The sequence below is a fragment of the Hypanus sabinus genome, chromosome 2 (assembly GCF_030144855.1).
Source record: "Hypanus sabinus isolate sHypSab1 chromosome 2, sHypSab1.hap1, whole genome shotgun sequence".
NCBI classification, from domain to species: Eukaryota; Metazoa; Chordata; class Chondrichthyes; order Myliobatiformes; family Dasyatidae; genus Hypanus; species Hypanus sabinus.
In genome coordinates, this window is record NC_082707.1 from 168,581,345 (window position 1) to 168,609,045 (window position 27,701).

Consider the following 27,701-nt stretch of genomic DNA (forward strand, 5'->3'; position numbering starts at 1 on the left):
TTAGTTGAGCAAGTTACCATATATCTGTGCCTTTGTAAGGCTGTCCTTCCTATAAAGGCCATCCTTTTTGGAGGATTTCTCATTACTATTCGATACCCCATTATCCATGTGAAAATTATGGACCACAAACAATGTAATGGGCTGTCGGTGTGAGGAATCTGCTGGAGTCACTGGAACAACATCAATGTATTTTCTAATGTTACCAACATTTGCATTTTCAATGCACATTTGATTTGTCTCCTTTCCACTGGACAAAGGTTCTGGGTCATTTTCAGTATCTTTTTGCTTAGACACGGAAAATGTACCTCGTTTCTGAACATTATTGCATTTGTCTTCTGAAATAGCTCTGAAATTTGAATCTGTCAGGTTATTCTGGTCAGGGTCCTGTCCATCAAGAAAATTATCTTCCCTGGAAGTAGAAAACAACTGGTTAGCATGCATGGGTGTTCTTCTCATCAGATTATTCTCTGGTTGCTGCTCAGTAAAGCTACTAGATGAAATCATTCCAGGTGCCCTGTGTGAATAATGCATGTTGATTTTCTGACTTTGGCCCATTGTGTTTATTTCAGGTTCGTGTGTATCCTTTTGATCACTCTGCAATTTTGAGGTCTGGTCCTGCAGAGTCATCATCCTCGAAAAGCACAGTGAATCATTGAAGCATTTTGTGAGAGTTGCATAGGAGTGCTGAGTGCTGTCACGTGTCATATCTTTGAATTGTAGCTGCCCAGCGTGAACAGGGCTAGATCTGTTGTTTCTGGATTCTTGTGAAGGGCTGCACTTTCTTTCATAAACATCATCTCTGCTGTCAAGACACTGAAAGTTGTGAGCAGGGTTCAAAGTGGTTTGCGCAGTTCCTTTCTTCTTGCTTGTCCTGCTGCTGCTTAAGTAGTTGGAGAAAGTTGACACTGCAGGGGAATAATTGGGAGGGGGCTCTCTTGTACTGAAGTCCTCCGCTTCCACAATGCTATCTGTAAAGCTCTGTGTTCGAAAAAATCCAAGATTTCTACCTGGTGTATCTCTAACCTTACCCCTACCTTTCCTTTGTTCTGCAGGACAGTAAAGAGCTGTATCACTACAGTACAAATTAGCCTTGAATTGAGAACATTGATCATGTTTGTCAGTGTCCCTCATAAGTCTGTGTGTGTCCTGTCTTGAGGGTGAAACTGGTTTGGGGGACCCTGGCAAACAGACTGAGTCGGGGTTTTCTAATATGTGGGTTTGCATCTCAGAGACAGGTGACTCACATACAGTTCCAATAAGGCCATGTTCGAAATCCTCCGTGTATTCTCCAAGACTTCCTTGAATTTCTGCTGGCACCTGTGCTTAATAAACAAGTAATTAAGCAATGACACAAACTGTAGTTACATATAATGATACATTCACTGATATAAAAGCAATTTATTAGCTTGCACTTAATTTCTTCCCCTCAAACAGTGTAAGGAACAAAAAAAGCCCCCCCCCACCTTCTTACTCTGATTTCTCATCTTTTTCCCCGACCTAATGAAGGGTTTCAGCCCAAAGCGTTGACTGTTAACTATTTTACCTAGACGCTGCCTGGCCTGCTGAGTTCCTCCAGCATTCTATTTGTGTTACTTTCATTTCCAGCATCTGCAAATTTTCTTTTGTTTGTAATACAATAAAAAGCAGTTTTCTATCAATTTTAGGAGACATTTGGAGGTGTACATGATGGAATCATGGCATTAGCGTGGAATCATGACTAGCTGAAGTTCAAATATATTAGCAAAGCACATGTATATCATCATATACTATCCTGAGATTCATTTTCTTGCAGGAATTCACAGTACATACAACGAAACACAATAGAATCAATGAAAACTGCACACAACAAAGATGGACAAACAATCAACATGCCAAAGTTAAACTAATTTGGCAGGAGGATGGGAACTGGAGTGATAGGACTTGAGGATGGGGCAGTAGGTTTACAAACAGAGGCAGTGTGTAGTGAGACTGCTACCAAGGACAGGCTGACGATACGGCAAAAATGACCAGGATGAGTTGCAATGTAAAAGGGGGACAAATATTTAAAATGGTGATGAATGCAGGACTGAAGGTGTTATATTTGAATGCATCCAGTACTGTATAGGGAATAAGGTAGCAGTGTTAAAGACTGGCAGGTATCATGTTCTGGGCATCACTGGAAAAAGACTATAGTTGGGAGCTTAACATCCAAGAGTACACATTGTATTGAAAGGACAGGCAGGTAGACAGAGGGGGTGGGTAGCTCTATTGGTAAAAAAAATTAAATCAAATCCTTAGAAGGAGGTGACATAGGATTGAAAGGTCTAGTGGAATCCTTTGTGAGTAGAGCAGAGAAACTGCAAGGGTAAGAAGACCCTGATGGAAGTTATATACAGGCCTCTGAACAGTAGCTTATATTTGTAGCAAGATGTGGGCTACAAATTACAACATGATATAGAAACCGCATGTCAAAAGGGCAATATTACAGTCGCCGGGGATTTCGATATGCAGGGACACCAGCAGGGATAATGACAGAGCAGCAATAGATGGAAATTCTAGGAGCAATTTGGAAGATGCAGGATGGATACATCCGAAAGAAGTCGTTTAAAGGCAGGATAATACACAGTAGCTAACAAGGGAAGTCAAAGCAAACAAAACCCAAAGAGAGGGCATATAAAAGAGAAAAATTAGCGGGATGTTAGAGGATGGGGAAGCTTTTAAAAACCAACAGAAAACAACTATAAAAATTCATGAAGAGGGAAAAGATGGAATATGAAGGTGAGCTAGCCAATAATATTAAAGAACATACCAAAAGTCTCTTCAGATATACAGAGTAAAAGAGAGGCAAGGGTAGATATGAGACTGGTGAAAATGATGCTGGAGAGGTAATATTGGGGGACAAGGAAATGGTGGATGAATTGAGTAAGTATTTTGCATCAGTCTTCACTGTGAAAGACACTAGCAGCATGCCAGATGTTCAAGTGTGCTGGGTGCAGAAGTGAGTGAAGTTGCCAATACTAGAAAGAAGGAGCTTTGAAAATTAAAAGGACTGAAGGTAGATAAATCATCTGGACCAGTTTGTTTACACCCTAGGATTCTGAAAGAGGTAGCTGTAGAAATTGAGGAGGCATTAGTAATGAGCTTTCAAGAATCAATAGATGCTGGCATGGTTCTGGAAAACAGGAAAATTGCAAATGTCACTTCACTCTTCAAGAAGGGAGAAAGAAAATTATAGACTAGATAGTCTGACCTCAATGGTTGGGAAAATGCTGGAGTTGATTGTTGAGGATGTGGATTGGGCTTACTGGAGGCACATGATATAATAATGTGTAATCAGCATGGTCTCCTTAATAGAATATCTTGCCTGACAAAGCTGTAGAAATTCTTTGAAGAAATAGCAAGCAGGATAGACAAAGGAAATTAAGTGTATGTTGTGTACTTAGATTTTCAGAAGGCCTTTGACAAGTTACCACACATGAGAGTGCTTAACAAATTAAGAGCCCATGGCATTACAAGAAAGATGCTAGCAATGATAGAGCATTGGCTGATTGGCAGGAGGCAGAGTGGTTGCTGGTGACTAGTGGACGGTTAGGATCACTTATTTACGTTATTACCATATAACAATTGCAGTACGGAAACAGGCCATCTCGGCCCTTTTAGCCCGTGCCGAACACTTACTCTCACCTAGTCCCACTGACCCACACTCAGCCCATAACCCTCCATTCCTTTCCTGTCCATACACCTATCCAATTTTACTTTAAATGACAATACCGTACCTGTCTGTACCACTTCTACTGGAAGCTCGTCCCCCACAGCTACCGCTCTCTGAGTAAAGAAATTCCCCCTCGTTTTACCCTTAAACTTTTGTCCCCTAACTCTCAACTCATGTCCTCTAGTTTGAATCTCCCCTATTCTCAATGGAAAAAGCCTATCCACGTCAACTCGATCTATCCCCCTCATAATTTTAAATACCTCTATCAAGTCCCCCCTCAACCTTCTACGCTCCAAAGAATAAAGACCTAACTTGTTCAACCTTTCCCTGTAACTTAGGTGCTGAAACCCAGGTAACATTCTAGTAAATCTTCTCTTTACTCTCTCTATTTTGTTGATATCTTTCCTATATTTCGGTGACCAGAACTGTACACAATACTCCAAATTTGGCCTCACCAATGTCTTGTACAATTTTAACATTACATCCCAACTCCTATACTCAATGCTCTGATTTATAAAGGCCAGCATACCAAAAGCTTTCTTCACCACCCTATCCACATGAGATTCCACCTTCAGGGAACTATGCACCATTATTCCTAGATCACTCTGTTCTGTTGCATTCTTCAATGCCCTACCATTTACTATGTATGTCCTATTTGGATTATTCCAACCAAAATGTAGCACTTCACACTTATCAGCATTAAACTCCATCTGCCATCATTCAGCCCACTCTTCTAACTGGCCTAAATCTCTCTGCAAGCTTTGAAAACCTATTTCATTATCCACACCACCACCTACCTTAGTATCATCTGCATACTTACCAAACCAATTTACCACCCCATCATCCAGATCATTAATGTACATGACAAACAACATTGGACCCAGTACAGATCCCTGAGGCACACCACTAGCTACCGGCCTCCAACCTGACAAATAGTTATCCACCACTACTCTCTGGCATCTCCCATCCAGCCACTGTTGAATCCATTTTACTACTTCAATATTAATACCTAACGATTGAACCTTCCTAACTAACCTTTCGTGTGGAACCTTGTCAAAGGCCTTACTGAAGTCCATATAGACAACATCCACTGCTTTACCCTCGTCAACTTTCCTCGTAACCTCTTCAAAAAATTCAATAAGTTTTGTCAAACATGACCTTCCACACACAAATCCATGTTGATTGTTCCTAATCAGACCCTGTCTATCCAGATAATTATATATACCATCTCTAAGAATACTTTCCATTAATTTACCCACCACTGACATCAAACTGACAGGCATAATTGCTAGGTTTACTCTTAGAATCCTTTTTAAACAATGGAACCACATGAGCAATATGCCAATCCTCTGGCACCATCCCCATTTCTAAAGAAATTTGAAATATTTCTGTCAGAACCCCTGATATTTCTACACTAACTTCCCTCAAGGTCCGAGGGAATATCCTGTTAGGACCTGGAGATATATCCACTTTTGCATTCCTTAAAAGCGCCAGTGCTTCCTCCTCTTTAATCGTCATAGTTTCCATAACTTCCCTACTTTTTTTCCTTACCTTACACAATTCAATATTCTTCATTGGTTATATGCCAACAATGTCAGTGATCGAATTGGTGGCTTTGTGGCCAAGTTTATTCTCATGTATTTTGGTAGAAGAAATTAAAACAAATTTTCTAAATGGAGAGAAAATTCAAAAATTTGAGTTGCAAGTTTGAGTGAATCCTCCTACAGGATTCCCTAAAGGTTAATTTGCAGGCTGAGTCAGTGGTGAGGAAGGCAAATGCAATGTTGGCATTCATTTCCAGAGGACTAGAATATAAAGACAAGGATGCAATTTTAAGGCATTATAGGGCACTGGTATGGTCACACTTGGAGTATTGTGAGCAGTTTTGGGCCCCTTATCTAAGAAAGGATCTGCTGACATTGGAGAGGGTTCAGAGGAGGTTCATGAGAATGATTCTGGCAATGAAAAGGTTGTTGTACAAAGAGTGTTTGATGGCTCTGGGCCTGTAGTTGCTGTTATTTTTTAAAATGGTGGGGGAGGGGTAGTGGGATCTCATTGAAACCTATTGAATGTTGAAAGAGTGGATGTGGAGAGGATATTTCCTATGATGGGGGAGTTTAGGCCCAGAGAGCACAACCTCAGAATAGAGGGACGTCCATTTAGAATGGAGATGAGGAGGAATTTCTTTAGCCAGAGCGGTGAAACTGTGGAATTCGTTGCAGGAGGGTGCTATGAAGGCCAAGTCACTGAGTATGTTTAAGGCAAAGGTTGAGAGATTCTTGATTGGTCAGAGCATGAAGGGTTATGGGGAGAAGGTGAAGATTGGGTCTGAGAAGGAAATGGTCCAGCCATGATGAAATGGCAGAGCGGACTTGATGGGCCCATGGCCTAATTCTGCTCCTGTATTTTATGCTCTAAAAGACAACAAACTGCAAATACAAAAAAGGAAAAAGAAATAAATAGGCAATAAATATCGAGAAGACAAGTTGTAGGGTCCTTAAGAGTGAGGCCATGGATTATAGAATCAGTTCAGTTTTGAGATGAGTGAAGTTATCCCCTCTTGTTGGGCCCATGGCCTAATTCTGCTCCTGTATTTTATGCTCTAAAAGACAACAAACTGCAAATACAAAAAAGGAAAAAGAAATAAATAGGCAATAAATATCGATTAGACAAGTTGTAGGGTCCTTAAGAGTGAGGCCATGGATTATAGAATCAGTTCAGTTTTGAGATGAGTGAAGTTATCCCCTCTTGTTGGGCCCATGGCCTAATTCTGCTCCTATATTTTATGCTCTAAAAGACAACAAACTGCAAATACAAAAAAGGAAAAAGAAATAAATAGGCAATAAATATCGAGAAGACAAGTAGTAGGGTCCTTAAGAGTGAGGCCATGGATTATAGAATCAGTTCAGTTTTGAGATGAGTGAAGTTATCCCCTCTTGTTCAAGAGCCCTATAGTTATTTGGTAATAATTGTTCCTGAGCCTGATGGTATGGGACTTGAGTCTCTTGTACCTCCTTCCTGATGGCAGCAGTGAGAAGAGAGCACGGCCTGGAATGTGGGAATAAATGGGGCCTTTTCGAGTTGTCTGTTGCTGACAAATGGGTCAATGTTGATTCCTCTACTTTTTGCATGACATTTTAATGCCTAACTGAAGGAATTGATGGTTTTGTGACCAAGTTTGCAGAAGAACCTGGACACATTAGAAGAACGAGTGAAGTGGCAGTTGGGATACAGTGTAGGAGAAGCATATAGTCATGCACTTTGGTAGAAGGAATAAAGATGTAGGCTATTTTCTAAATGGGGAGCAATTTCAGAAAACAGAGGTGCAAGGGGACTTGGGGGTACTAGTGCAGGATTACCTAAAGGTTAACTTGCAGGTTGAGAAGATATTAAGGAAGGCAAGCACGATGTTAGCACTTATTTTGAGAGGAATAGAATATACGAGCAAGGATGTGATGCTGAGACTCTATAAGGCTTTTGTCAGACCACACCGAGTATTGAGCAGTTTTGGGCCATTTATCCAAGAAAGCAGGGTAGAGAGGATGCTCATGATAATGATCCTGGGAATGAAAGGGTTAATGTATGAGGAGCATTTGATGGCTCTGGACCTATACTCAATGGATTTTGGATGAATGAGTTGGAGGGTGGGAGTGGAAATCTACTCGATAGAGTGGATGTACAGAAGATGTTTCCTATAGTGAGGGAGTCTAGAACCAGAGGGAACAGCCACAGAATATCAGAAAGTCCCTTTAGAACAGAGATGAGGTTGAACTTCTTTAGCCAGGCAGTGGTGAATCTGTTGAACTCTTTGACACAGACACTATGGAGGCTGTGTATTTAATATTTCAATAATATTAGAGTAATATAAATATATTGTTTGATTAAGCATTCTAGTTCATTTAAGTAGTTCATTACAAGTTATATGTAAAGATACGTGAATTGCATGATGCTGACACGTGATACATGCACACCTTGCCTACAGTAAAGCTCAACATATGCAGTTATCTCCGGGCTCCCTTGTTTTCCTTTCATTTAGTTTAACATTTGGGAGTTATGGAACGTAACAGTGGAATTGAGGATGGCATTGGAAAACTCAAACTTATTAGGGGTAAAATAGTTCTAAATGAAAATGCCACACCCAAGATTTACAAAGCCTGTGGGGTTCCTTATACCATCCATGATGATAGGACTTGGAATGCCAGACGAACTCCAGGCTTGAACTCCTACCATGCCGACTGGCCAGCCTTGGCTTTCGAGCATGGACTGGAGGTCTGGACTACGGATACTCTGTCACTCGCCCATGTCATTGGACCTTGAATGCGGAGTGGAGGCCTGAGTTCTAACTATCCATATCCCTGTTCCCTAAACCCTAATTTGACCTCTAAATTCTCCACAACTAGAGTTTCCCTAAACTCTAACCTGACCTCTAGCTCCCCTTTTTGTCTCCAAAACCATCCCTATGGATTTAAAAAAGGAAGTCAGCCACAGCCTCAACAGAGACCACAGTTCCGTGCCAACTTGCCAAAATAATTGAGAGGTTGCCTCATCTTCTGTAATAAAGTACAGCTTACAGACCTGGAGGGAGTTGGGGACCATAGAATCTTCTTCTCTGCCTCAGCAAAATCACGAGGATGCTGGCTTAGACAGCATCAGTGCAGTGAAAGGCAAAATCTACACTTCAGACAAACGTGAGAAGACGTGAGAAGTTGTTGCAGAGAGGGCAGGAATGAAGAGAGCTCAGGAAATATCCAAAGATGCTCATACTGTAATTACATTACAGTTAAGCAATCAAACCAAAATTATATCAAAACATATTGAAGCAGAAAGGTACAGACACCATTTGTGATGAAAAGGAAGGGGGTGGGATTTGAGGGGTGACAGACAGCCTGAAAGCTCAGTATTGCCCTTACAGACTGCAAAGTGGTCAGCCAATCTGTATTGCATTTCTCACGTGTAGGTGAGTTAATTAACATTTTGTTTATATGCAATTTACCTTTCCAGAGTTAATTTTTGTGAATGTTGTATATCTGATGATATGTGCCGATGAAGCTTGATCCAACCGGTTTTTCATACGTGTGACATGATGAGATTGTGATATCATATAATACATCTGTGAGCTAGTGCATATGACAATACACTCCACTTTGACTTTACGATCATATTGTAGGCAGGAAATACAGTAGTTAGGAAGACTTAATTTGTTCCCTGTAACAGAGTGCCACGTGGGTGGCGAAGAGTATGAAAATGTGAAGACAGTAATGGAAACAGTTGTAAAGGATTGAAAGTCATTGAATGGTTTATTGTATATAATTTTATTTTTGAATAAATTTTAATTTAAAAAAAATTGTTCCCTGAATGGTGAAGGGAAAAGGTAAACAGATAAAAGTCACACCTGCAAAGAAACTTGCTGTTAAAAGGGGAGTGATTGGTGAAGATGTAACAGTGGACAAGAGGCCTGGAGTTCTTATGAAACTAAGGACAGAGTCATAAGGCCCAGAAACAGGCCCTTCAGCCCACTCTGCCCATGCCACCCCATCTATACTAAGTCATTTACCAGCACCAGACTTGTAACCTTATAAGCTTGTAATTCAAAGGTTGTAATTCAAATAGCTGGTGCTCAGTTATTTTGTGATTCTAACATCAATAAAGTTCTAAACAATGTTCTAAATTAAAAGGTGAGAATTGACCTGAAAGTGTTTGATATGCAGTATTGATAGAAAGAAGTAAATAGATTTAAAAAATTGAGGCCTCAAGACGTGATATTCCTGGATAAAATATGCATTTCAGATGATAATTAAAATCAATGTTGCATTACTTTAGTAAAAGTGAAATCTCAATGAAGTGTTTGTTTATCTGGACTTACATTCCTCCCTGTTAATTGTTCTATGGTTATCTTGGCTTCCATAAGGTGGCTGCTTAAAATCTTTACTTCATGTTTCAGATTCCTCTTTTCCTTTTCGTGCAGTTGTACCTGTGTATATAAAATGGGCACAATCAATTGCTGCATGAAAGGAAATTAGTTTGCTATTTTGTACACAGAATTTTTATAATATCAAATTAATCGATATATTGTGTATTATTCATTGCTTTCATTATGATGAAATCTCAAGACTTGTCAAGACATTAACTTTCAAATCAATTTATCTAAGTATTATCCAGAATAGGTTCCATTTATTATATAAAAATTGAATTTAATATAACAGTGCAGCAAATTGAATTATATTCTGTTGACATATGTACCAGTTTAAACAAAGCAAGCAAGAAATTCTTAAAGTAATATTTTGCTTTCTGTATTGTGACAGTAAAATAATATCTCAGTTTATCCATTTTTTTGAGAAAATGTTAAGCTTCTTTCCTCTTGAAGACAAAAATATTAATTTGCCCTTGGCCATCAAAAGCAATGCACTCCTGCTGCACCAGAGGCAGCTTTTAACTCTTGCCTGTTTCTCTCCTTGGCTCTTCCCTATGAGCAGTCTGTAAATGAAGTTAACAAAACCCTATAACCGTTCTTTGTTAACTAATACTCCAAAGTGATGAACGTCCTTAGGAGGTTGAGCAAGATGCAATTTAAACCTGTGGCAAGCTTTCCCCCTAACTTACAATTTACCTTCTTGCATTTATGAGACATGTGATGCTTGCCTCACTTGAAGGAAAAAATATAATTTATTGTCACTTCATTATAATGTTCAGCCACATCATGGCTAAATTATTATCCTTCTCAATCCAATTATCTTACCTTCTTCCCGTAACCTTTGACACTCTTACTAATCAAGGACTTATCAACCTCAGTGCAGTAGTAACAATAACATTGCATACCTTTCCAATGCCATTCTTCAATATAGTTCATCAGATTCTCTGGTTCTTCATCAAACCCTTTCTCAAGGGTTCAATGAACTTAGTCACAGATCCCACAGATGAAAGGATCCTGTCTGAATGAAACATGTACTTCTCTCACACATTTATACCAGATCTAACATATGTGTGTGTGTGTGTGTATATGTGTGTGTATGTATATATACATATACATTTACTATATGATTTATAGCAAATCTTATATAACATTAAAACTCTTAATAATTAAATGTAATTACATTTTATGGTGAAAGCAGAATTTCCACGAAGTGAGACACTCTGCCATTTAATGTGATCACGGATGACCATTCAAAATCAGTACCTAGTTCCAGATTAATTGGCGGTTTTAACATCTGCCATTGGCAAAAAGAATGAAGAAAGGTTTGATAGGCATATGTCATTAAGAATAACTTGCAAGGGTACAGGGAAATAAGGAGAAAGGTTTGGAACATATGGGACTGAGCCTCTTTGGACACAATTGGTCAAACAGCCTCTTCTTTATTGTATTAAGCATAATGATAAAGTGACAACCGTGAAGATTGAGGCAGACAGAGGAAATTGTTAGTATTCTTGCCCAAAGAATTTTTCACTAGCCTTGACAGAGATAATTGTACCCAATGTTAACAAATGTCCCAGAATTGAATGTTATTATAACTAGCTGTGTTTTCACTTACCATCCTGTGCAGTTTATTCTCAAGGTCCTGGTTAACTTTTTGCAGTGCTGTCTGATGGTTTTGTGTCCTAAAATAAACAAACATTAGACCATCGAACAATTTTCATGGAATGGTTAACATTATTCTTTCCCTTTTGAATACTTTAAAATATAATGATCTTTCCCAGGGCCATATGTCAAATGAGAATAGATTTATATTCCTACTTTAAATTTAGTGGAAATGATGTTGCTTTGTATCAGTTACTGTGTTACAGTAGTCTGAAGGCCACATCAGATCCAAGTCTGAATTAGAAGACCTGCCAAATGAACATTCTCCTCACTACTGAACAAGAGATGGAGAGCGGAGGGGAAAATCATACTGAGGTCAACCAGCCATTGGAAATGTTCGTATTGTATTTCACTTTGGAGTCAGTAGTGCTTGGAAGGCAATTTTTATTCCTGATTTGGAGTTGGTGTGGAGTGTGAATATGCTTGAGAAGGGGCATATCTGCACTCAACTATAACTGAGAAGAGAGAGGACTGTATAGTATATGCATATGACTGACTTGAAATTCATAATGGCCATCAAGTTCATTTGAATAGATTAGCCATTTTTGCTACAGTGCCAAATTAAATCAATGACTCCTATTAAGTCTAATTCCTGTTCCCCACACATTGATGTTATTTACCCTTTTCTGAATATTAATGTGCCTATCTAAGAGTCTCTTAAATGTCTCTTCCTCTACCGTCACTCCTGGCCATGTGTTCCAGGCCCCCACCACTCTGTTTTTAAAAAAAGTCTTGCTTCACAATCTCCTTTGTACTTTCCACTCACACTTTAAGTACGTGCTCTCTGATACGAGGCATTTCACTCCTGGAAAAATAGATACTAGCTTTCTATCTGTGCCTCACATATTTTTGTAGATTTCTAAAAGAAACCTCCCTTTAGCCTCCACTGCTCCAGAGAAAACAGCCCCAGCTTGTCCAGGCTCCCCTCATCACAAATCTTGCAAATCATCTACTAGAACGTCTCCAACCCTTTCCAAAACTTCCACATACTTTTATTGTGAGGTGATCAGAATTCAAAGCTGAAAATACATTTTTTATTGAAGTATTTATGTAATATACAACCCTGAGATTCTTCGCACAGACAGCCACGAAACAAAGAAACACAATGGAACCCGTTCAAGGAAAACATCAAACACCCAACACGCAAAAAAAGAACAAATTGTGCAAATTGGGAAAAAATGTGAGAAACGCACAGAATATAAAACACCAAACTGTAGAGTCATTGAAGCAGTCTAGAAATGCTCAGTTTAGTTCAGTTCAGTTAAATTTAGCTGTTCATTCATTGGCAGCAGGCTGCAGAGCCAGTCTGCCCTGATGAAAATCACACAAAATAGTAATAAAAAGAGTAACCAGAAATCAGAAATACAAACATGAACTGCAGAGTGCACCACAAACCATGTCAATTTAACTTTGCCCAAGGTCCAAGACTCTGACACCTGCCTCTGGCAGCAGCGAGTGAAAGGGAGAGGGAGAGAGAAAGAGAGACTGATCAAATGCAGGCACCTTCCTGCTGTGGAGGGAGGGGGGAGACAGATAGATCAGTCACATGCTGGCAGTCAGCGCTGAACACCCACTCACCTTCCGCTTTCATCCTCGTTGATTTCAATCTTGCTCGACGCTTTAATCGGTGAGATTGGAGAGAAATCGAGTTGATCATGGGCTTGCACCAGGTTTCTTGGCCTACAGGCTGCACACTTTGCTCCAAGCCTCCGGGAACCCGCAGAGACAGCAAAGTGCCACTTGTTCAATCGATCCGAAAACACCCCATCAAAATGTAAATCACAGGTTCCAATCGCACTTAGCTCAGTAGTATAAATATATTTGAAAAAAGAAGTAGTTTTGTGAACTGTCTGAAGGACGTCGCCGTTGTTCACTGGCGCCATCTTCTTCAGACTTCCGAAGATTTGAATGCAATACAGTGAATTCTGGTTAATTGGGACACATTGGAATCAATACATTTTGACCCAATTAACTGGCTGCCTCAATTAACTGAAGTTACACAGAAATAGTCAAAAAGGTATATAAAAAAACAACTACCATTTAACTGAGTAACAGATTATATATTTAACTGAAATGCAGAACAAGTTAGAATACTACCAATGCTATTAAAGTATTATAAAACTGTGTATTAGTTCCTAATAGTTTTAATTGTTAACAATGGAGCAATTCATCCAGTGTGCATTGCTGTGTCCGGGGCAGAGTAGCAGCTCTGATGAAGGAGCTTGTTGTCTCCATTCTGGGGCAGCTCACTCACCTCTGGTCTCCACTGGGCAGTCAGCTCTCACCTGTGGCTGGAACTAGCTGTTTACTGCAACAGCAGTCACACCCTGGTAAACTACTTCAGCAGGCAAGCTAAACTGGGTGAAGGTAGCTGTCGGGCCTCATATCCCAATGAAGTAGTCTGCAACATACTGGGCGGATGGGATCAGCAGTGAGATCCAATGGCCAAGAAGGTGGTTCTGAAATGCTTCATGGAGAGCAAAAGACATGATAAGGCACAGAAGTGATGGTCATCCACTGCGACCAAGCAGCAGTCCGGTTTCTGAAGACTGCTTGTACCACTGCACCTGGATTTCCAAGATTAAAGGAATGGAACTGTCCTCGTGCAACAGCTTTTCCTTTTTAAAAATTCTCCCACACAGGTTATTCATTGTCGATACTGCCATGTTCCTTTGATTGACTATAAGTGAACAAAATTAGGACAAGCAGATAATGCAGATAATGGACTTCCATCGAAGAATGATTTGGACGATTGCATCCTCCAAATCTTCATTTTCATCGTAACATTCAAGATGATTGTTGATATCTTCAAAGTTTTCATAGTTCCTAACTTGTTGAAGTAATGAAGTTGTCTCATTTTCACCTCTTGCTGTTTCTGACATCTCCAAGCCTGAATGCTTGAAACAGCAGTTGGCAACATAGTTCTCAATATTCTTACTGCATATTTCTCACCAACTATCAGTGACAAAAATCACTGCTCTTTGAACACAAACACACGCTACTGACACTATTTAATAACTGTCTGCTCTAAGCACGGTGTAGTGTTCTAATGGCCACACAAGTTCAAGTGACTGACACTGTTCAGCAAAAGTGTCCTGTCCCAACTAAGCGGCATAGTATCCCAAATAAACAAAGGCAATCCTGGCTATTTTCTCAATTAGTTTTTGTTCTTTACAAGTTGTCCCAAATAAGCAGCTGTTGCTCTTAAGCAATGGACCAATTAACTGGATTTACTGTACTCTAAATGTGGCCTAACCAGAGTTTTATAAATCTTAACTTATATATTTCCTTGCCCCTGAAGTCAGTGACTCAACTAATCAAAGCAAGCATGTCATATGCTGTCTTTACCACCCTATCAATGTGTACAGCCGCTTTTCGGGAGCCCAAAACCTAGAAATTAAGATCCCTTTGTTCATCCATATGTAAAGGTCCTGCCACTAGTTGCCTACTCTGTCTATATGTTGGATCTCCCAAAGCGCAGCACCTTTTACCTTAAACCCTGTCTACCTCAGCTTCACCTCTGTCTGACACTGATCCGTAACCTGCTGTATCCTTTGGCAATCTTCTAATCTTTTATGCAAACCATAATGCCACTGATCTTCATGTCATCTGCTAACTTACGCATCTATCCCACCACGTTTGTGTGTGTGTATGTATATATATATATTTATATATATATACACACTGATAAGTTTGTGGCCTAAGGTAAAAGGAGATGAGTTATACAGCTCTCGTTACATGCACATACAGGACAACTCTTTGAGTGATTATGCAGAAAGTTTGAAGTTAATAACTCAACTCCTTCCACCTTAGGCCACAGACTTATCAATCACCCCTGATGAGTTATTAACAGATCAGTTATTAACTTGAAACTTCCTGCATAATCACTTGAAGAGCTGACCTGCATGTGCATGTAACGAAAGCTGTATAACTCATCTCCTTCTGCCCTAGGCCATGAGCTTATCGATCACCCCTCGTATATACATACATATATCTACACACATATTTTTATATATATATAATTTATATATACACATATACATAACAATGACAAATCAAATGAGTTTTACATAAATAGATAATTTTGATCTCTGAAGATAAACCTGCGTAATTTTCCTGCCAGCTTTTTCAGCTCCTCCTGTGCACACTGCAATTCTTTCTCCAGGTATGTGCAAGTTGTGTCAGAATTGGACTCCTGCTGCTCCAGTCGATGTTCCTGAAGCTGGTCGTTTTGTTTTTGTGAAGAACTGAAATGACAATTTATTTTATTATTGTGTTTCACATTTCTCTTCCATATCAGAGTTAGACATTTATTAGCACATAGGAATAAACTACCCCACAAAATTAAATCCGAGAATGAGAACATATTATCGTTTTCTACTGTATTATTAACATCAGATTTCAATCTCTATTAATATTTACACAGTGAACTATATTTTGAAGCTTAGGAGGTAGTGGAACACATGTGATTTGCATCAGGATCAAGGAGGATATTGAAGATTTATTTGCTCCAATATAATGTGTACTTAGGGTGTAGATCTGATGAAAGTTCATTAGGCTGAAATCTTTCCACAAGTGGTGCATGATCTGCTGAATCCTTCCACAATTCCTGTACTTTTGAATCTGCTGATGCACATCCTGATCTGCAGCGGTAAGTACTATATGTTAGAACATTCTAATTCTGTTATCTGCTGAATCAGATGTCAACCTACAATCAGAATGACCTTCAAAGAAATTTTAAATCTTAAACATTTAGAAATTTCTTTCAAATCAAGGAATAGGTTAGCTTTGAAAATTAGGTACAATTGTCTACCACTTGAAAGAATCTGCTGTTAGCATGTCATATACCAGTTTACCTTTTCATGCAAGTTTTTCTTGTAATAATTATTAGTTGTCAGTGCAGTAGCAGGCACTTGCATTCTTTTGCATTATCAAATGGTAACATAGTGCAAGCAATGTTATTTCACATGTAATATCAATTAAAATCTTGTGAAGTTCCTCTCATACATACAGAATGTTCCCAGTTCAAGAATATCTTGAGGAATTTAATTCTATATTGAGAGATTGGTGTCTTGTTTAGGTGGAATTGTGCTTGCTACTAATACTAGTGTGGTGCTGATCCTCAACATCAAATTTCAGTAGTGTCTCTTATTCTAAACTTTGACAGCATGGTTTAGGGATTGTTTCTCATTTGGAAGTGAGATTTTGCGTCATACCAAGTAAAATGGTGCATATTCACATCAGCAGTCAGGTCGTGCTGTGGCTTGATTCCCTTCCGAAACGGTTTGCTGCAGAGAAAACACTTTATGGTGCTCTGAGGCTACAGAAGGTACAAGACAAATAAAAGGTCTGTGAGAGATTACTGACATTACATGGTTGCAGCAACAGTGCCTTTCTGAGGCACGTGGGAGACTCGGCACAAAATCTGCACCTGGCACGTACAGTATGTTTTCTTGGAAATTTCCCATTAGTGCACAAGATTTGCATGGATTCTGGATCACTAATATTTACAGTTTGTAATAATACAGAAATATTTGCAAATTAAAGCAATGTTTTAGTTAAATTGTAAACTCTCTATCTCCTGAATAGGGACATTTTCCTACGCATTTTAGCACAGATTTTTGCCTATCTCAAAAACAATTTTTAGTCACCTACCAGTTACACAAAAGGAACTGAACTATTTTTTTTTATAAATTCTTTCAGCAGTTAGGTGCATTTGTGCTTCTGTCTTGTAGTGAAATTTCTTACATCCCCTAATTGTTGTTTGAATGCAACATGCACTGTTTTGAGTAGGTTGTGCTCTCTTGAGAAATTACTCTCATCTTTCAACATCAGAGATATGAAAGTAATCTCCAGAGAGGTTACTGCTATTATATGATTGCAGCAACAGTGAATATCAGAAACATTTAAGGGCTTCTTTAACTTCCTAACAGAAGCTGGTAGGTCATAATCTTTTCATTAATATGATGCTAAATAGAAACATAGAAAACCTACAGCACAATACAAGCCCTTCAGCCCACAAAATTGTGCCAAACATGTCCCTACCTTAGAAATTACTTGGCTTAGCTGTAGCCCTCTATTTTTCTAAGCTCCATGTACCTATCCAAAAGTCTCTTAAAAGACCCTATCGTATTCACCTCCACCACCATTGCCAGCAGCCCATTCCACACACTCACCACTCTCTGAGTAAAAAACTTAACCCTACGTATACTCCCCAGCACCTTAAACCTGTGTCTTCTTGTGGCAACCATTTCAGCCCTGGGAAAAAGCCTCTGACTATCCACATGATCAATACCTCTCATCATCTTATACAACTCTATCAGGTCACCTCTCATCCTCCTTCAGTCCAAGGAGAAAAGACTGAGTTCACTCAACCTGTTCTCATAAGGCATGCTCCCCAATCCAGACAACATCCTTGTAAATCTCCTCTGAACCCTTTCTATGCCTTCCACATCCTTCCTGTAGTAAGGTGACCAGAACTGAGCACAGTACTCCAAGTGGGGTCTGACCAGGGTCTTATATAGCTACAACATTACCTCTCAGCTCCTAAATTCAATTCCGCGATGATAAGGGCCAATACATCATACGCCTTCTTAACCACAGAGTCAACCTGCGCAGCTGCTTTGAGTGTCCTATGGACTCGGATCCCAAGATCCCTCTGATCCTCCACACTGCCAAGAGTCTTACCATTAATAGTATGTTCTGCCATCATATTTGACCTACCAAAATGAACCATTTCACACTTATCTGGGTTGAACTCCATCTGCCACTTCTCAGCCCAGTTTTGCATCCTATTTATGTCCCGCTGTAAGCTCTGACAGCCCTCCACACTATCCACAACACCTCCAACCTTTGTGTCATCAGCAGACTTACTAACCCATCCCTCCACTTCCTCATCCAGGTCATTTATAAAAATCATGAACAGTAAGGATCCCAGAACAGATCCCTGTGGCACTCCACTGGCGACCGACCTCCATGCAGAATATGACCTGTCTACAACTACTCTTTGCCTTCTGTGGGCAAGCCAATTCTGGATCCACAAAGCAATGTCCCCTTGGATCCCATGCCTCCTTACTTTCTCAATAAGCCTTGCATGGAGTACCTTATCAAATGCCTTGCTGAAATCCAGATACAGTACACTTGGGATTGGCAGCTGAGTTATTGATAGGGTAAATTACACTTGGGAATCTTGGCATAAGGAAATCTTGCAACCGAGAAGGCTCTGAATATGTGTTAGTTGGAACGAGTACTGCTTTATAAAAGAACTGATTAGAATACTCTCAGAAATACTCTTTCACTGTTCACAATTCCTAGCTACAATATGCAATGTGACCCAGTCAAGATATTCATTTAGATTTAGTTCACAAACTTCTTTTTTGCTGTAGGCAGCCCCATTGCTAATTATATTTTATCCTTAATAAATCAAGTTAAGTGATCATTCCAGTCCACTCCAGACATTGGCATGTGAACCTGACATTCATAGTATAGTTTGGATTCAGTATTTAGAAATGGCTTGATGTATGATTTCAGAACAATTTTAATATACAATAAAATATAAATCTCATCTATTGTGCCATTTCTGGACCTCCCACTTCTTTTCTAATATATTTTAATAGCTGTTTTTGCCAAATATTCATCATTGGGATCTCTTCTGGGGAAGATATGACCTGTACAAATAGGATGTGTTACACCTGAACCCGAGTGGGACCAATACCCACGCTGGGGAGGGTTTAAACTAATTTGACAGGGGAATGGAAATAGAGCGATAGGGCAGCGAATGGTGCAGTTGGTATACAAGTCAACACAGTGCATAGTGAGACTGTGAGGAAGGACAAGCAGATGATAGTGGGATGAGCTGGAGTATAACATGGGGGCAAAATTGAAAAGGATGATGAATTCAGGACTGAATGTGTTATATTTGAATGTAGGTTGTATACAGGATAAGGTAGATGATCTTGTAGCACAGGTATGATGTTGTGGGCATCACTGACACGACTGCAAGAAGTTCATAGTTGGGAGCTTAACATTCAAAGATACTGTATACATTGTGTTGAAAGGGCAGGAAGGTAAACAGGGGGGATGAGGTGTCTCTGCTGGTAAAAAAAAAGAAATCAAATCCTTAGAGTTGACATAGGATAGGACGATACAGAATCCTTGTGGGTAGAGTTAAAAAATTGCAAGTTAAAAAGACCCTGATGGGAGATACATACAGACCTCTGAACAGTCGCCAGGATGTGGGCTATAAATGTTAAGAGTGATAAAAAAAAGCATGCAAAAAAGACAATGTTACAAAAGTTAAGAGGGATTTCAATATGCAAACAGATTGGGAAGTTCAGGTTGGCACTGGATCCCAAGAGATGGAATTTATAGAATGTCTCTGAAGTTGGCTTTTTAGAGCAGCTTGTGGCTGAGCCTACTATTGGAAAGGAAATTCTAGACTGGGTATTGTGCAATGAAGCAGATTTGATTAGGGAGCTTAAGGTAAGGGAACCCTTAGGAGCCAGTGATCATAATATGACAGAATTAATCCTGTAGATTGAGAGAGAGAAACTAAAGTCAGAAGTGCTAGATTAACAGTGGAGTAAAGGGAATTACAGAGGCATGAGAGAAAAGCTGGGCAAAGGTGTTTGGAAGGGGACACTAGCAGGGATGATTGCAGAATACCAATCGTTGAAATTTCTGGAACAATTTGGAAGCTGCAGGATAGATGCATGCCAAAGTTGAAGAAATATTCTAAAGGGAGGATGATGCAATGATGGTTGGCAAGGGAAGTAAAAGACAACATAAAAGTTAAAAAGAAGGCATATATTATAGCAAAAACTAGTGCAAAGTCAGAGGATTGCGAAGCTTTTAAAAACTAACTGAAGGCAACTAAAAAAAGCCAAAAGGAGAGAAAAGATGAAATAGGAAGGTAAGCTAGCAAATAATATTAAAAATGTATACCAAAACTTTTTCAGATATATAAAGAGAAAAAGAGAGGAGAGAGGGGATATCTGGTATGATCATGATTCAGATGGGGATGATGGTAATGTACATAATTGAGACATGTACAAGTTAGAGAGGAACGCAGAAATGCTGATGAACAAAATCAAGTGGCGGCACCTGCCCTATTACCACTGAGACCACCATCGTTAACTACACCACCACCAAATTACAGCATTTAGCCTAGTGTGTGTCAGCATCCAGGGAATCTTCGCCCAGCTACCTCACCCCTGTCTATGGGATTTAGGACCCTCCCAACTGTTTTTGTTAAACGTGCACAAATTGATTCAGCTAGGGTGATTAGCAACAGACCCATCGGTCCTGGCTGAATTGCGTTTGGAGCTGAACGTGCCCTGTGGGCAGTGGTCATACAGTACAAGCTGTCCATGCTTGCTACCTTGCTCCTTTGGATTGAGATGCATCTCCTCATCCCTGGAAGCCTCCCTCCCACCCCACTCCCCCAGATGATCCGTGATATGGCAACGCAGCCTGCCATTGATACTAACAATACCTTTAACGGCCCAGGGGCTGTCCCCTTTTCCCTTGAAATGTGCGCCTGATTGATGGAATGGGGACCCTCATGGTGCAGAGGCATCTTTTTGGCTCTGTTAGGGCTAGCTGAGGGTCAGATTGTTGCAGAGACTAGCAGTCTGTTGGCCCAACTTGAAGGGTCAGATGTAGATCAGGAGTAAGTGCAGGTTAAGGTTGTTTTTAAATTCCAGCAGCAGCAGAAGCAATCTGGGTGCATGATGAATAGAACTAGGAATGCCCCAGAGCAGCCGATGACTGTCTCCTAGACATTGGCTTAAATCATTTTTCATTGAATGTCACCAGCCCATATCATTGGCCAATTTTCCAAACTATCTATGTATTTCAATATTTCATTGAATTGGGAGAAAAAGCTTAAGAGCCTGCTGTTTGTAATCCTCCTGATTTGCAATGGCCAACTCTCATCATTTCTCACCATTTCCTCAAAATTGTTTCTTCATTCTCTAAAAATTATATAGTACCCAATTCAATGGAGCAAAAATTTAGCTTTGCTCTTAAAGTTTCTGCCTGAAGCCTTTGACGTCAGACCTATAGTTGGAAATATGCAGTAATTTCACAAATGCATACAAATCTAGTTGTACTGATATTGAAAATGGCATTGCATCTCATCAACTCTGCCTGCAATGCAGTTACAATGCCCAACCCAGAAATCAGTGCTGCAATTAATATTCTCACCATTCCCAAACATATCTGGAAATTTTAATCCAGTATTTTTAGATCTTTATCTTTAAATGCTGTGATGACATAAATATTTTCATTGTCAGTTTTGGCACAGATATTTCCTCGTCACTCCTGTTACAGATTCACAGGATTTATCCCACTAATCTTTCAACAATCCTCTCCCCACTCTCTCTCCCTATTACCACCAAGAGAGTTAAATCCTATTGGTATCACAAAATACAAGACTGCTTTTCTGGATAGTCAGGAAGGAGTTCAGCTTGAGGGAAAATATTGAGAAAAAACAGTTCCATAAAATTGTACATGACAGCAGTCTTCAAAGAGTTTGGTGTGAATTAAGATGAATTTTTAAGAAATTCTTAAGTAATTATTTCCATTAGGTTGCCCTATAATAAGTGTCTTCATGTGCATTAAAAATAATAAACAACTGATGGTTCATTAATGAAGTCTGAATTAATATTATTGAAAGCAATGTACAAATGTTTTTCTTTAATTTTATTTAGAGATACAGCACAGACCAGGCCATTCTGCCGTGTTGCCCAGCAACCCACCTAGTTCAACCACAGGACAATTATTGAATATTTTTATTAACAAACAGGTGTACAGGTGTACTAATAAAGCAGCCACTGAGTGTGTTAATGCAAATAGTTAATCAGCTAATCATGTGGCAGCAACTCAGTGCCTAAAAGCATGCAGCCATGGTCAAGAGGTTCAGTTGTTGTTCAGACCAAACATCAAAATGGGGTGGAACTGACTTTCACAATCAAATGATTGTTTGTGCCAGACAGGGTGGTTTGAGTATCTCAGAAACTGCAGTTCCTGATATTTTCACATATAACAGTCTCTACAGTTTTAGAGAGTAGTGCGAGGAAACAAAAAACATTCAGTAGGTGGCAATTCTGTGCGTGAAAGCACCTTGTTAATGAGAGAGGTCAGAGGAGAATGGCCAGATTGGCTCAAGCTGACAGGAAGGTTACAGTAACTCAAATAACCACATGTTACAACAGTGGTGTGCAGAAGAGCGTCTCTGAACACACAACACGTCAAACCTTGAAGTGGTGGGCTGCAGCAGCAGAAGACCAGGAACGTATAAATATTTTATAATAAGATAGAATGTTGTATTACTGTAGAAGAGGTTTGCCAAAATAATGACTCGATAACAGGGCACATGCAATAAGCAGAGGTTGGCCAGACTTGAATTTTCTCTTGAGTGGCAGAGGCTAAGGTGAGCTCTAATAGAAGTTTATATGATTATGAGAGCATAGTTAGAGTAGATAGCTGGTATAATTTTCCCAGGAGAGAAATATCTAATACTAGAGAATATGCATTTAAGGTGAGAGAGGTTAAGTTCAAAGGAGATATGCAAAAAAGTTTTGTTTAATCACAGAGAGTGGATGATGTCTGGAATGTGCTCCCAGAGGTGTAGCAGAGGCAATTATGATAGTGGCATTTAAAAGGAATTTAATTAGGTGCGTTGGTGCATGGCCAAGTGGTTAAGGCATTTGTCTAGTGATCTGAAGGTTGCTAGTTCGAGCCTTGACTGAGGCTGTGTGTGTGTCCTTGAGTAAGGCAATTAACCATGCATTGCTCTGCGATGACACCAGTGCCAAGCTGTGTGGGTCCTAATGCCCTTCCCTTGGACAACGTCGGTGGCGTGGAGAGGGGAGACTTGCAGCTTGGGCAACTGCCGGTCTTCCATTAAAGAAAACCTTGCCCAGGCTTGTGCCCTGGAAACTTTCTGTCAAGACTAACAGAGGTGCCATGGTCTATCGAGACTAACGGAGGCCTATGCAATTAGATACATGAATAGATGGACATTGAACAGGCCGAAGGGATTAGTTTAAAGTTCAAAGTAAATTTTATTATCAATGTACATATATGTTACCATATACAAATTTGAGATTTATTTTCCTGTGGGCATTCTCAGCAAATCTATAGAATAGTATCTATAACAGAATCGAGTGCAGAAGACAATAAACTGTGCAAATGCAATTAAAAATAAATAGCAATAAATAACAAGAACATGAAATAGAGATAAAGAGTCCTTAAAGTGAAATCATTGGTTGTGGGAAACATCTCAATGATGGGGCAAGTGAGTTTAGTTATCCCCTGATGTTTGTGGGGTAGTAGCTGTTCTTGAACCTAGTGGTGTGGGTCCTGAAGACCTTGTATCTCCTCCCTGATGGCAGCAGCAAGAAGAGAGCATGGCCTGGGTGGAGGGCATCTCTGGTGATGGATGCTGCTTTCCTACAACAGCATTTTGTTGGCCACAGTGGATTTGAAATATGGAAGAAAACGCTGAATTCAAGGGCAGTGGAAGCAAACAGATTGATTATCTTTGTTCCTGCCATGTGCTTGGAGATGGAGGCTGCATTTTCTGGAACTATTTTATGCCCTCCATTTTGTGTGAGAAATTGAGACACAATGATTCTTAAGGTAATCTGTGGGACTAGAGATCATTTCCAAATAAGAAGTAATTTGAGAGATGCTCTTTGGTTGTAGATAACATGCAGGTTTGTGAACGTTGGGGTTGGTGTCTACCTGGAGTGATTACTGGTTGAGAGCTCATTGCTGATTGAGAACAAAGAGCCACTTGCTGGGGAGCAGGGCAATAAATTGATGCTGGCTTGAAGTAGAGCCAATAAAAAGGTGATAAAAGTCAGTCGCATGACCTACAGCCAATGACACTGGAATGCTATATTTGAATTGATAAGAAATGAATATAAAAGTGGAGACTTTGATTGCACTATCAGCAATAACTCCAGAGAATCACCATCGCAAGGAAGAACCTGCACGCCAAGGGTTGGGAGAAGGAAGAGTGAATTGTCTGGCCAATGGAGATCCGCTATTCTGGTGATGTAAATTGGACAAGTTGTCCAAGTGAGTATTGGTACAGCGGAAACAGTAGAATTCATGGTTAAGTTGATCTCCTGGGCTCAACATAGTAACATCGTTGTTTATGCAGAGACAATAACGTGTGAGTTTCCATTAGTTACAAGTTGTGAAGTGAATTTTCTAACCTAGTTCCATTGAGGAATAGTCAACATTTTGTTCCTGTGCTGTACTGTTTTATGTTCTTCCCAAAATGCAGAATCCCAAAATAGGGATTGCACAAATTTTGTAATGTACAGATAATAACAAATTGTGAAGAAAGACAGTTTTTCAAGAAGCTTCTAGTATTTTAATTATCTTCTGAGCCTCGGTGCATTTGTATTATAGGGATCTTAAAACATAAAAACTGGGTGAAATGCATAACTAACAGATAACATTGATCTATAATTGCTAGAGCAATTATATCATTTGAAAATTTGGATTGAATAGATTTGGTGCTACAATTTAGTTGAACTTAAATAATATTTCTAAATAAATTCAAAACACAAAATGCTGGCAGAACTCAGCAGGCCAAATAGCATCTATGGGAGGAGGTAGTGACGACACTCCTGATGAAGGGTTTCAGCCCAAAATGTCGTCACTACCTCCTCCCATAGATGCTATTTGGCCTGCTGATTTCTGCCAGCATTTTGTGTTTTGTGTTTATTTCCAGCATCTGCAAATTCACTCATGTTTCTAAATAAATTATTTACTTCCTCTACATCATCCATTAGGCATACTCATATTAAGTTCAATTATGAAGTCTTCATACCATGTTTAAGAAATTGCTGATATAATTTATCCATTGCTTTTTTTAAAATTTGGGAGCACTGTGCTCCTCTTCTCTAAAGAATTGTTTAATACCAATTCCTATTGATATTATCACAGAAGGAATATTCTTCATGTTAGGTATTTTTAGAAATATTTTTAAACCTGGAATTAAGTAACTTATGCAGTATCATGTGGCCATGGGTACTTATGGTATCCTAAATTTGTAATTTCATTTGTAGCTGGAAAATGAAAGTATGTGACTACATTCTGTAGATAGCCATGAAAGAAACCCTAAACATTAAATTTTACTTGTTTACATCATATACCTTAAATACTAAAACTACACTTGAAATAAATTGACATCTCATATCAAAATTGATTTTCTCTGCTTTGATGTAAATAATATAACATACCTTATTTTTTCCATTTTGTCGGCTGTGACCTGAATGGAAATTAATTTAATAAATGTTAAAAAAATTCTTAATATTTTTACACTATTTGTAAAGGTAGTTTAAAATATGTATTTCCAAAATCTTAATAAATCCATCCACAGTACACTAGCACTCCACGAGGTTGTGTCCTCAACCCCCTACTCTACTCACTGACTATAAGACCAGATTCTGCTCCAGCTCCATCTGCTAGTTTGTAGGTGATCCCACCGTGGTGAGTCGCATCTCAAATGACAATGAGCCAGGGTTCAGGAAGGAGACAGAAAGTGTCATGACAACAACTTTTCCCTCAATGTCAACAAAAATGGGAAGGGGAGAGAAGGGTTGTGGACATGCTTATTTCTACATCAACAGCTTTAAGTTCCTTGAGTTGAATGTCACCAATAGCCTGTCCTGCTCCAACCACGTTGATGTCACAGCCAGAAAAGCTCATGGTGCCTCTGCTTCCTCAGGAGGCTAAAGAAATTCAACATGTCCTCTTTGAATCTTACCTATTTGAATCGATGCACCACAGAAAGCCTTCTGTCTGGATACATAATGGCTTGACAAGACAGCTGCTCTGCATGTGACCGCAAGAAACTGGCAAGACTTGTGAACACAGTTGAGCACATCATGGGGACCAGTCTCCCCTTGTGGTCTTCTTGCTGCCTCAGAAATGACCCCACCCATCTCAGACATTCTATCTTCTCCCCTCTTCCAGAAGGCAAAAGATACAGAAGCCCAAAGCACAAGTAGTTCAAGAACTACTGATATAAGACTATTGAATGGTTCCCTAGTACAATAAGGAGTCTTAACTTCACAATCTATCTCACTATCATCTTGCACTTAATATTTACCTGCATTGCCCTTTGTCTGTAACTATAACACTTTATTCTGCATTTGGTTATAGTTTTACTCTGTTCTGATTCAATGCACTGTATAATGATTTGGTCTGAATGAATAGTATGCAAGACAAACTGATTGCTACATGTGGCAATAACAAACCAATTCCAGTTAACAGCTTTATATATGCACACAAGTTGAAAAGTTTACAGCAACACAGTTTATTTACCGATTCTACAGCAGCAACAGAATCAAATAAAGCAACATTAATTTGCAAAGTAAGGCTAGAGCCATTGATCATGTGTCATTAGAAATTTATACTTTCAAATACAGCTGGGTGCAAATAAAATTGAAAACTTTATTTTAAATTGGAGGAAAAGCAGGAAAATTGAACTATCATCGGATGCAACTGGGATGTGGTAAAATTCCAAAAACAAAAGAAGATCTGCAGGTGCTGGAAATCCGAGCAACACACAAAATGCTGGATGAACTCAGCAGGCCAGGCAGCATCTATGGAAAAAGGTACAGACAACACTTCGGGCTGAACCCTTCAGCATGGTAAAATACTCTGTTTCTAAATACAATATATTTAATGATAATTTCAAACTAACATACTTACTTTAATTGGAATTCATCCAATATCTAGGCAGTAGTAAGCTAAGTGGGAAGGATTGGGTAATAAGTACAGATTTGCTCTGTGCCTGTTTGCCATCGTATCAATGTCCATTTTGAGCCTTTGGTCAGTTTTAGCTCTGGTACTGCATGCTGGTCAGGCCTCATTAATCAGACCCAGCATGTTGCTTGTTCCTAAGGGATGGAGTAAGGGAAGTTGCAATTATGGTTACAATCCCATCAGGTTCTTCAATAAAGTTGCAGTTGTGGTGCTATGGGTGCCAAAGAACTTGAATTTGGATACTAAAATTGGCATATTACCTTGAAATGAGTATTAGTGCCTATAGAAGTAACTGTTAGGTATTAAAACTGGCAGGCTCATTGGATCTGTTTCAAGACATTACCAGCACAGTAATACTTAGAGCAATGCAAAATACTGAAATGTAAATTATAACTGAGATTTTAAACTTACCATGTTAATATTTCTGGATATAGATGGCGATCTGCATTTCAATAAACTTTTACTTGGAGTTGACATCACTGGCATGGGAATCAGTGGCCTAGTTCTTCTAGAATTTTCCTTGTTCACATAAGGGTGGTTGTCCTGTTGAACTGCGTCATCTGTGCCGATCCTTTCTTCAGTGCCTTCACTCTTAGTGCTGTCTATGTCTGTATCTAGCGGGGCTTTTCCCACGTGGTACAT

General features: G+C 39.4%; 1 protein-coding gene across 1 annotated transcript; it reads right to left on the reverse strand.

The window, feature by feature from the left end:
* On the reverse strand, positions 1–27,701 carry LOC132404016 (brain-enriched guanylate kinase-associated protein). Its single transcript, XM_059987969.1, has 6 exons — positions 27,471–27,701; positions 25,529–25,557; positions 15,368–15,511; positions 11,218–11,284; positions 9,555–9,662; positions 1–1,317 (listed from the first exon to the last, which is right to left on the reverse strand). Exons 1-6 carry the CDS (start codon positions 27,699–27,701, stop codon positions 1–3), a joined length of 1,896 nt encoding a protein of 631 aa, XP_059843952.1.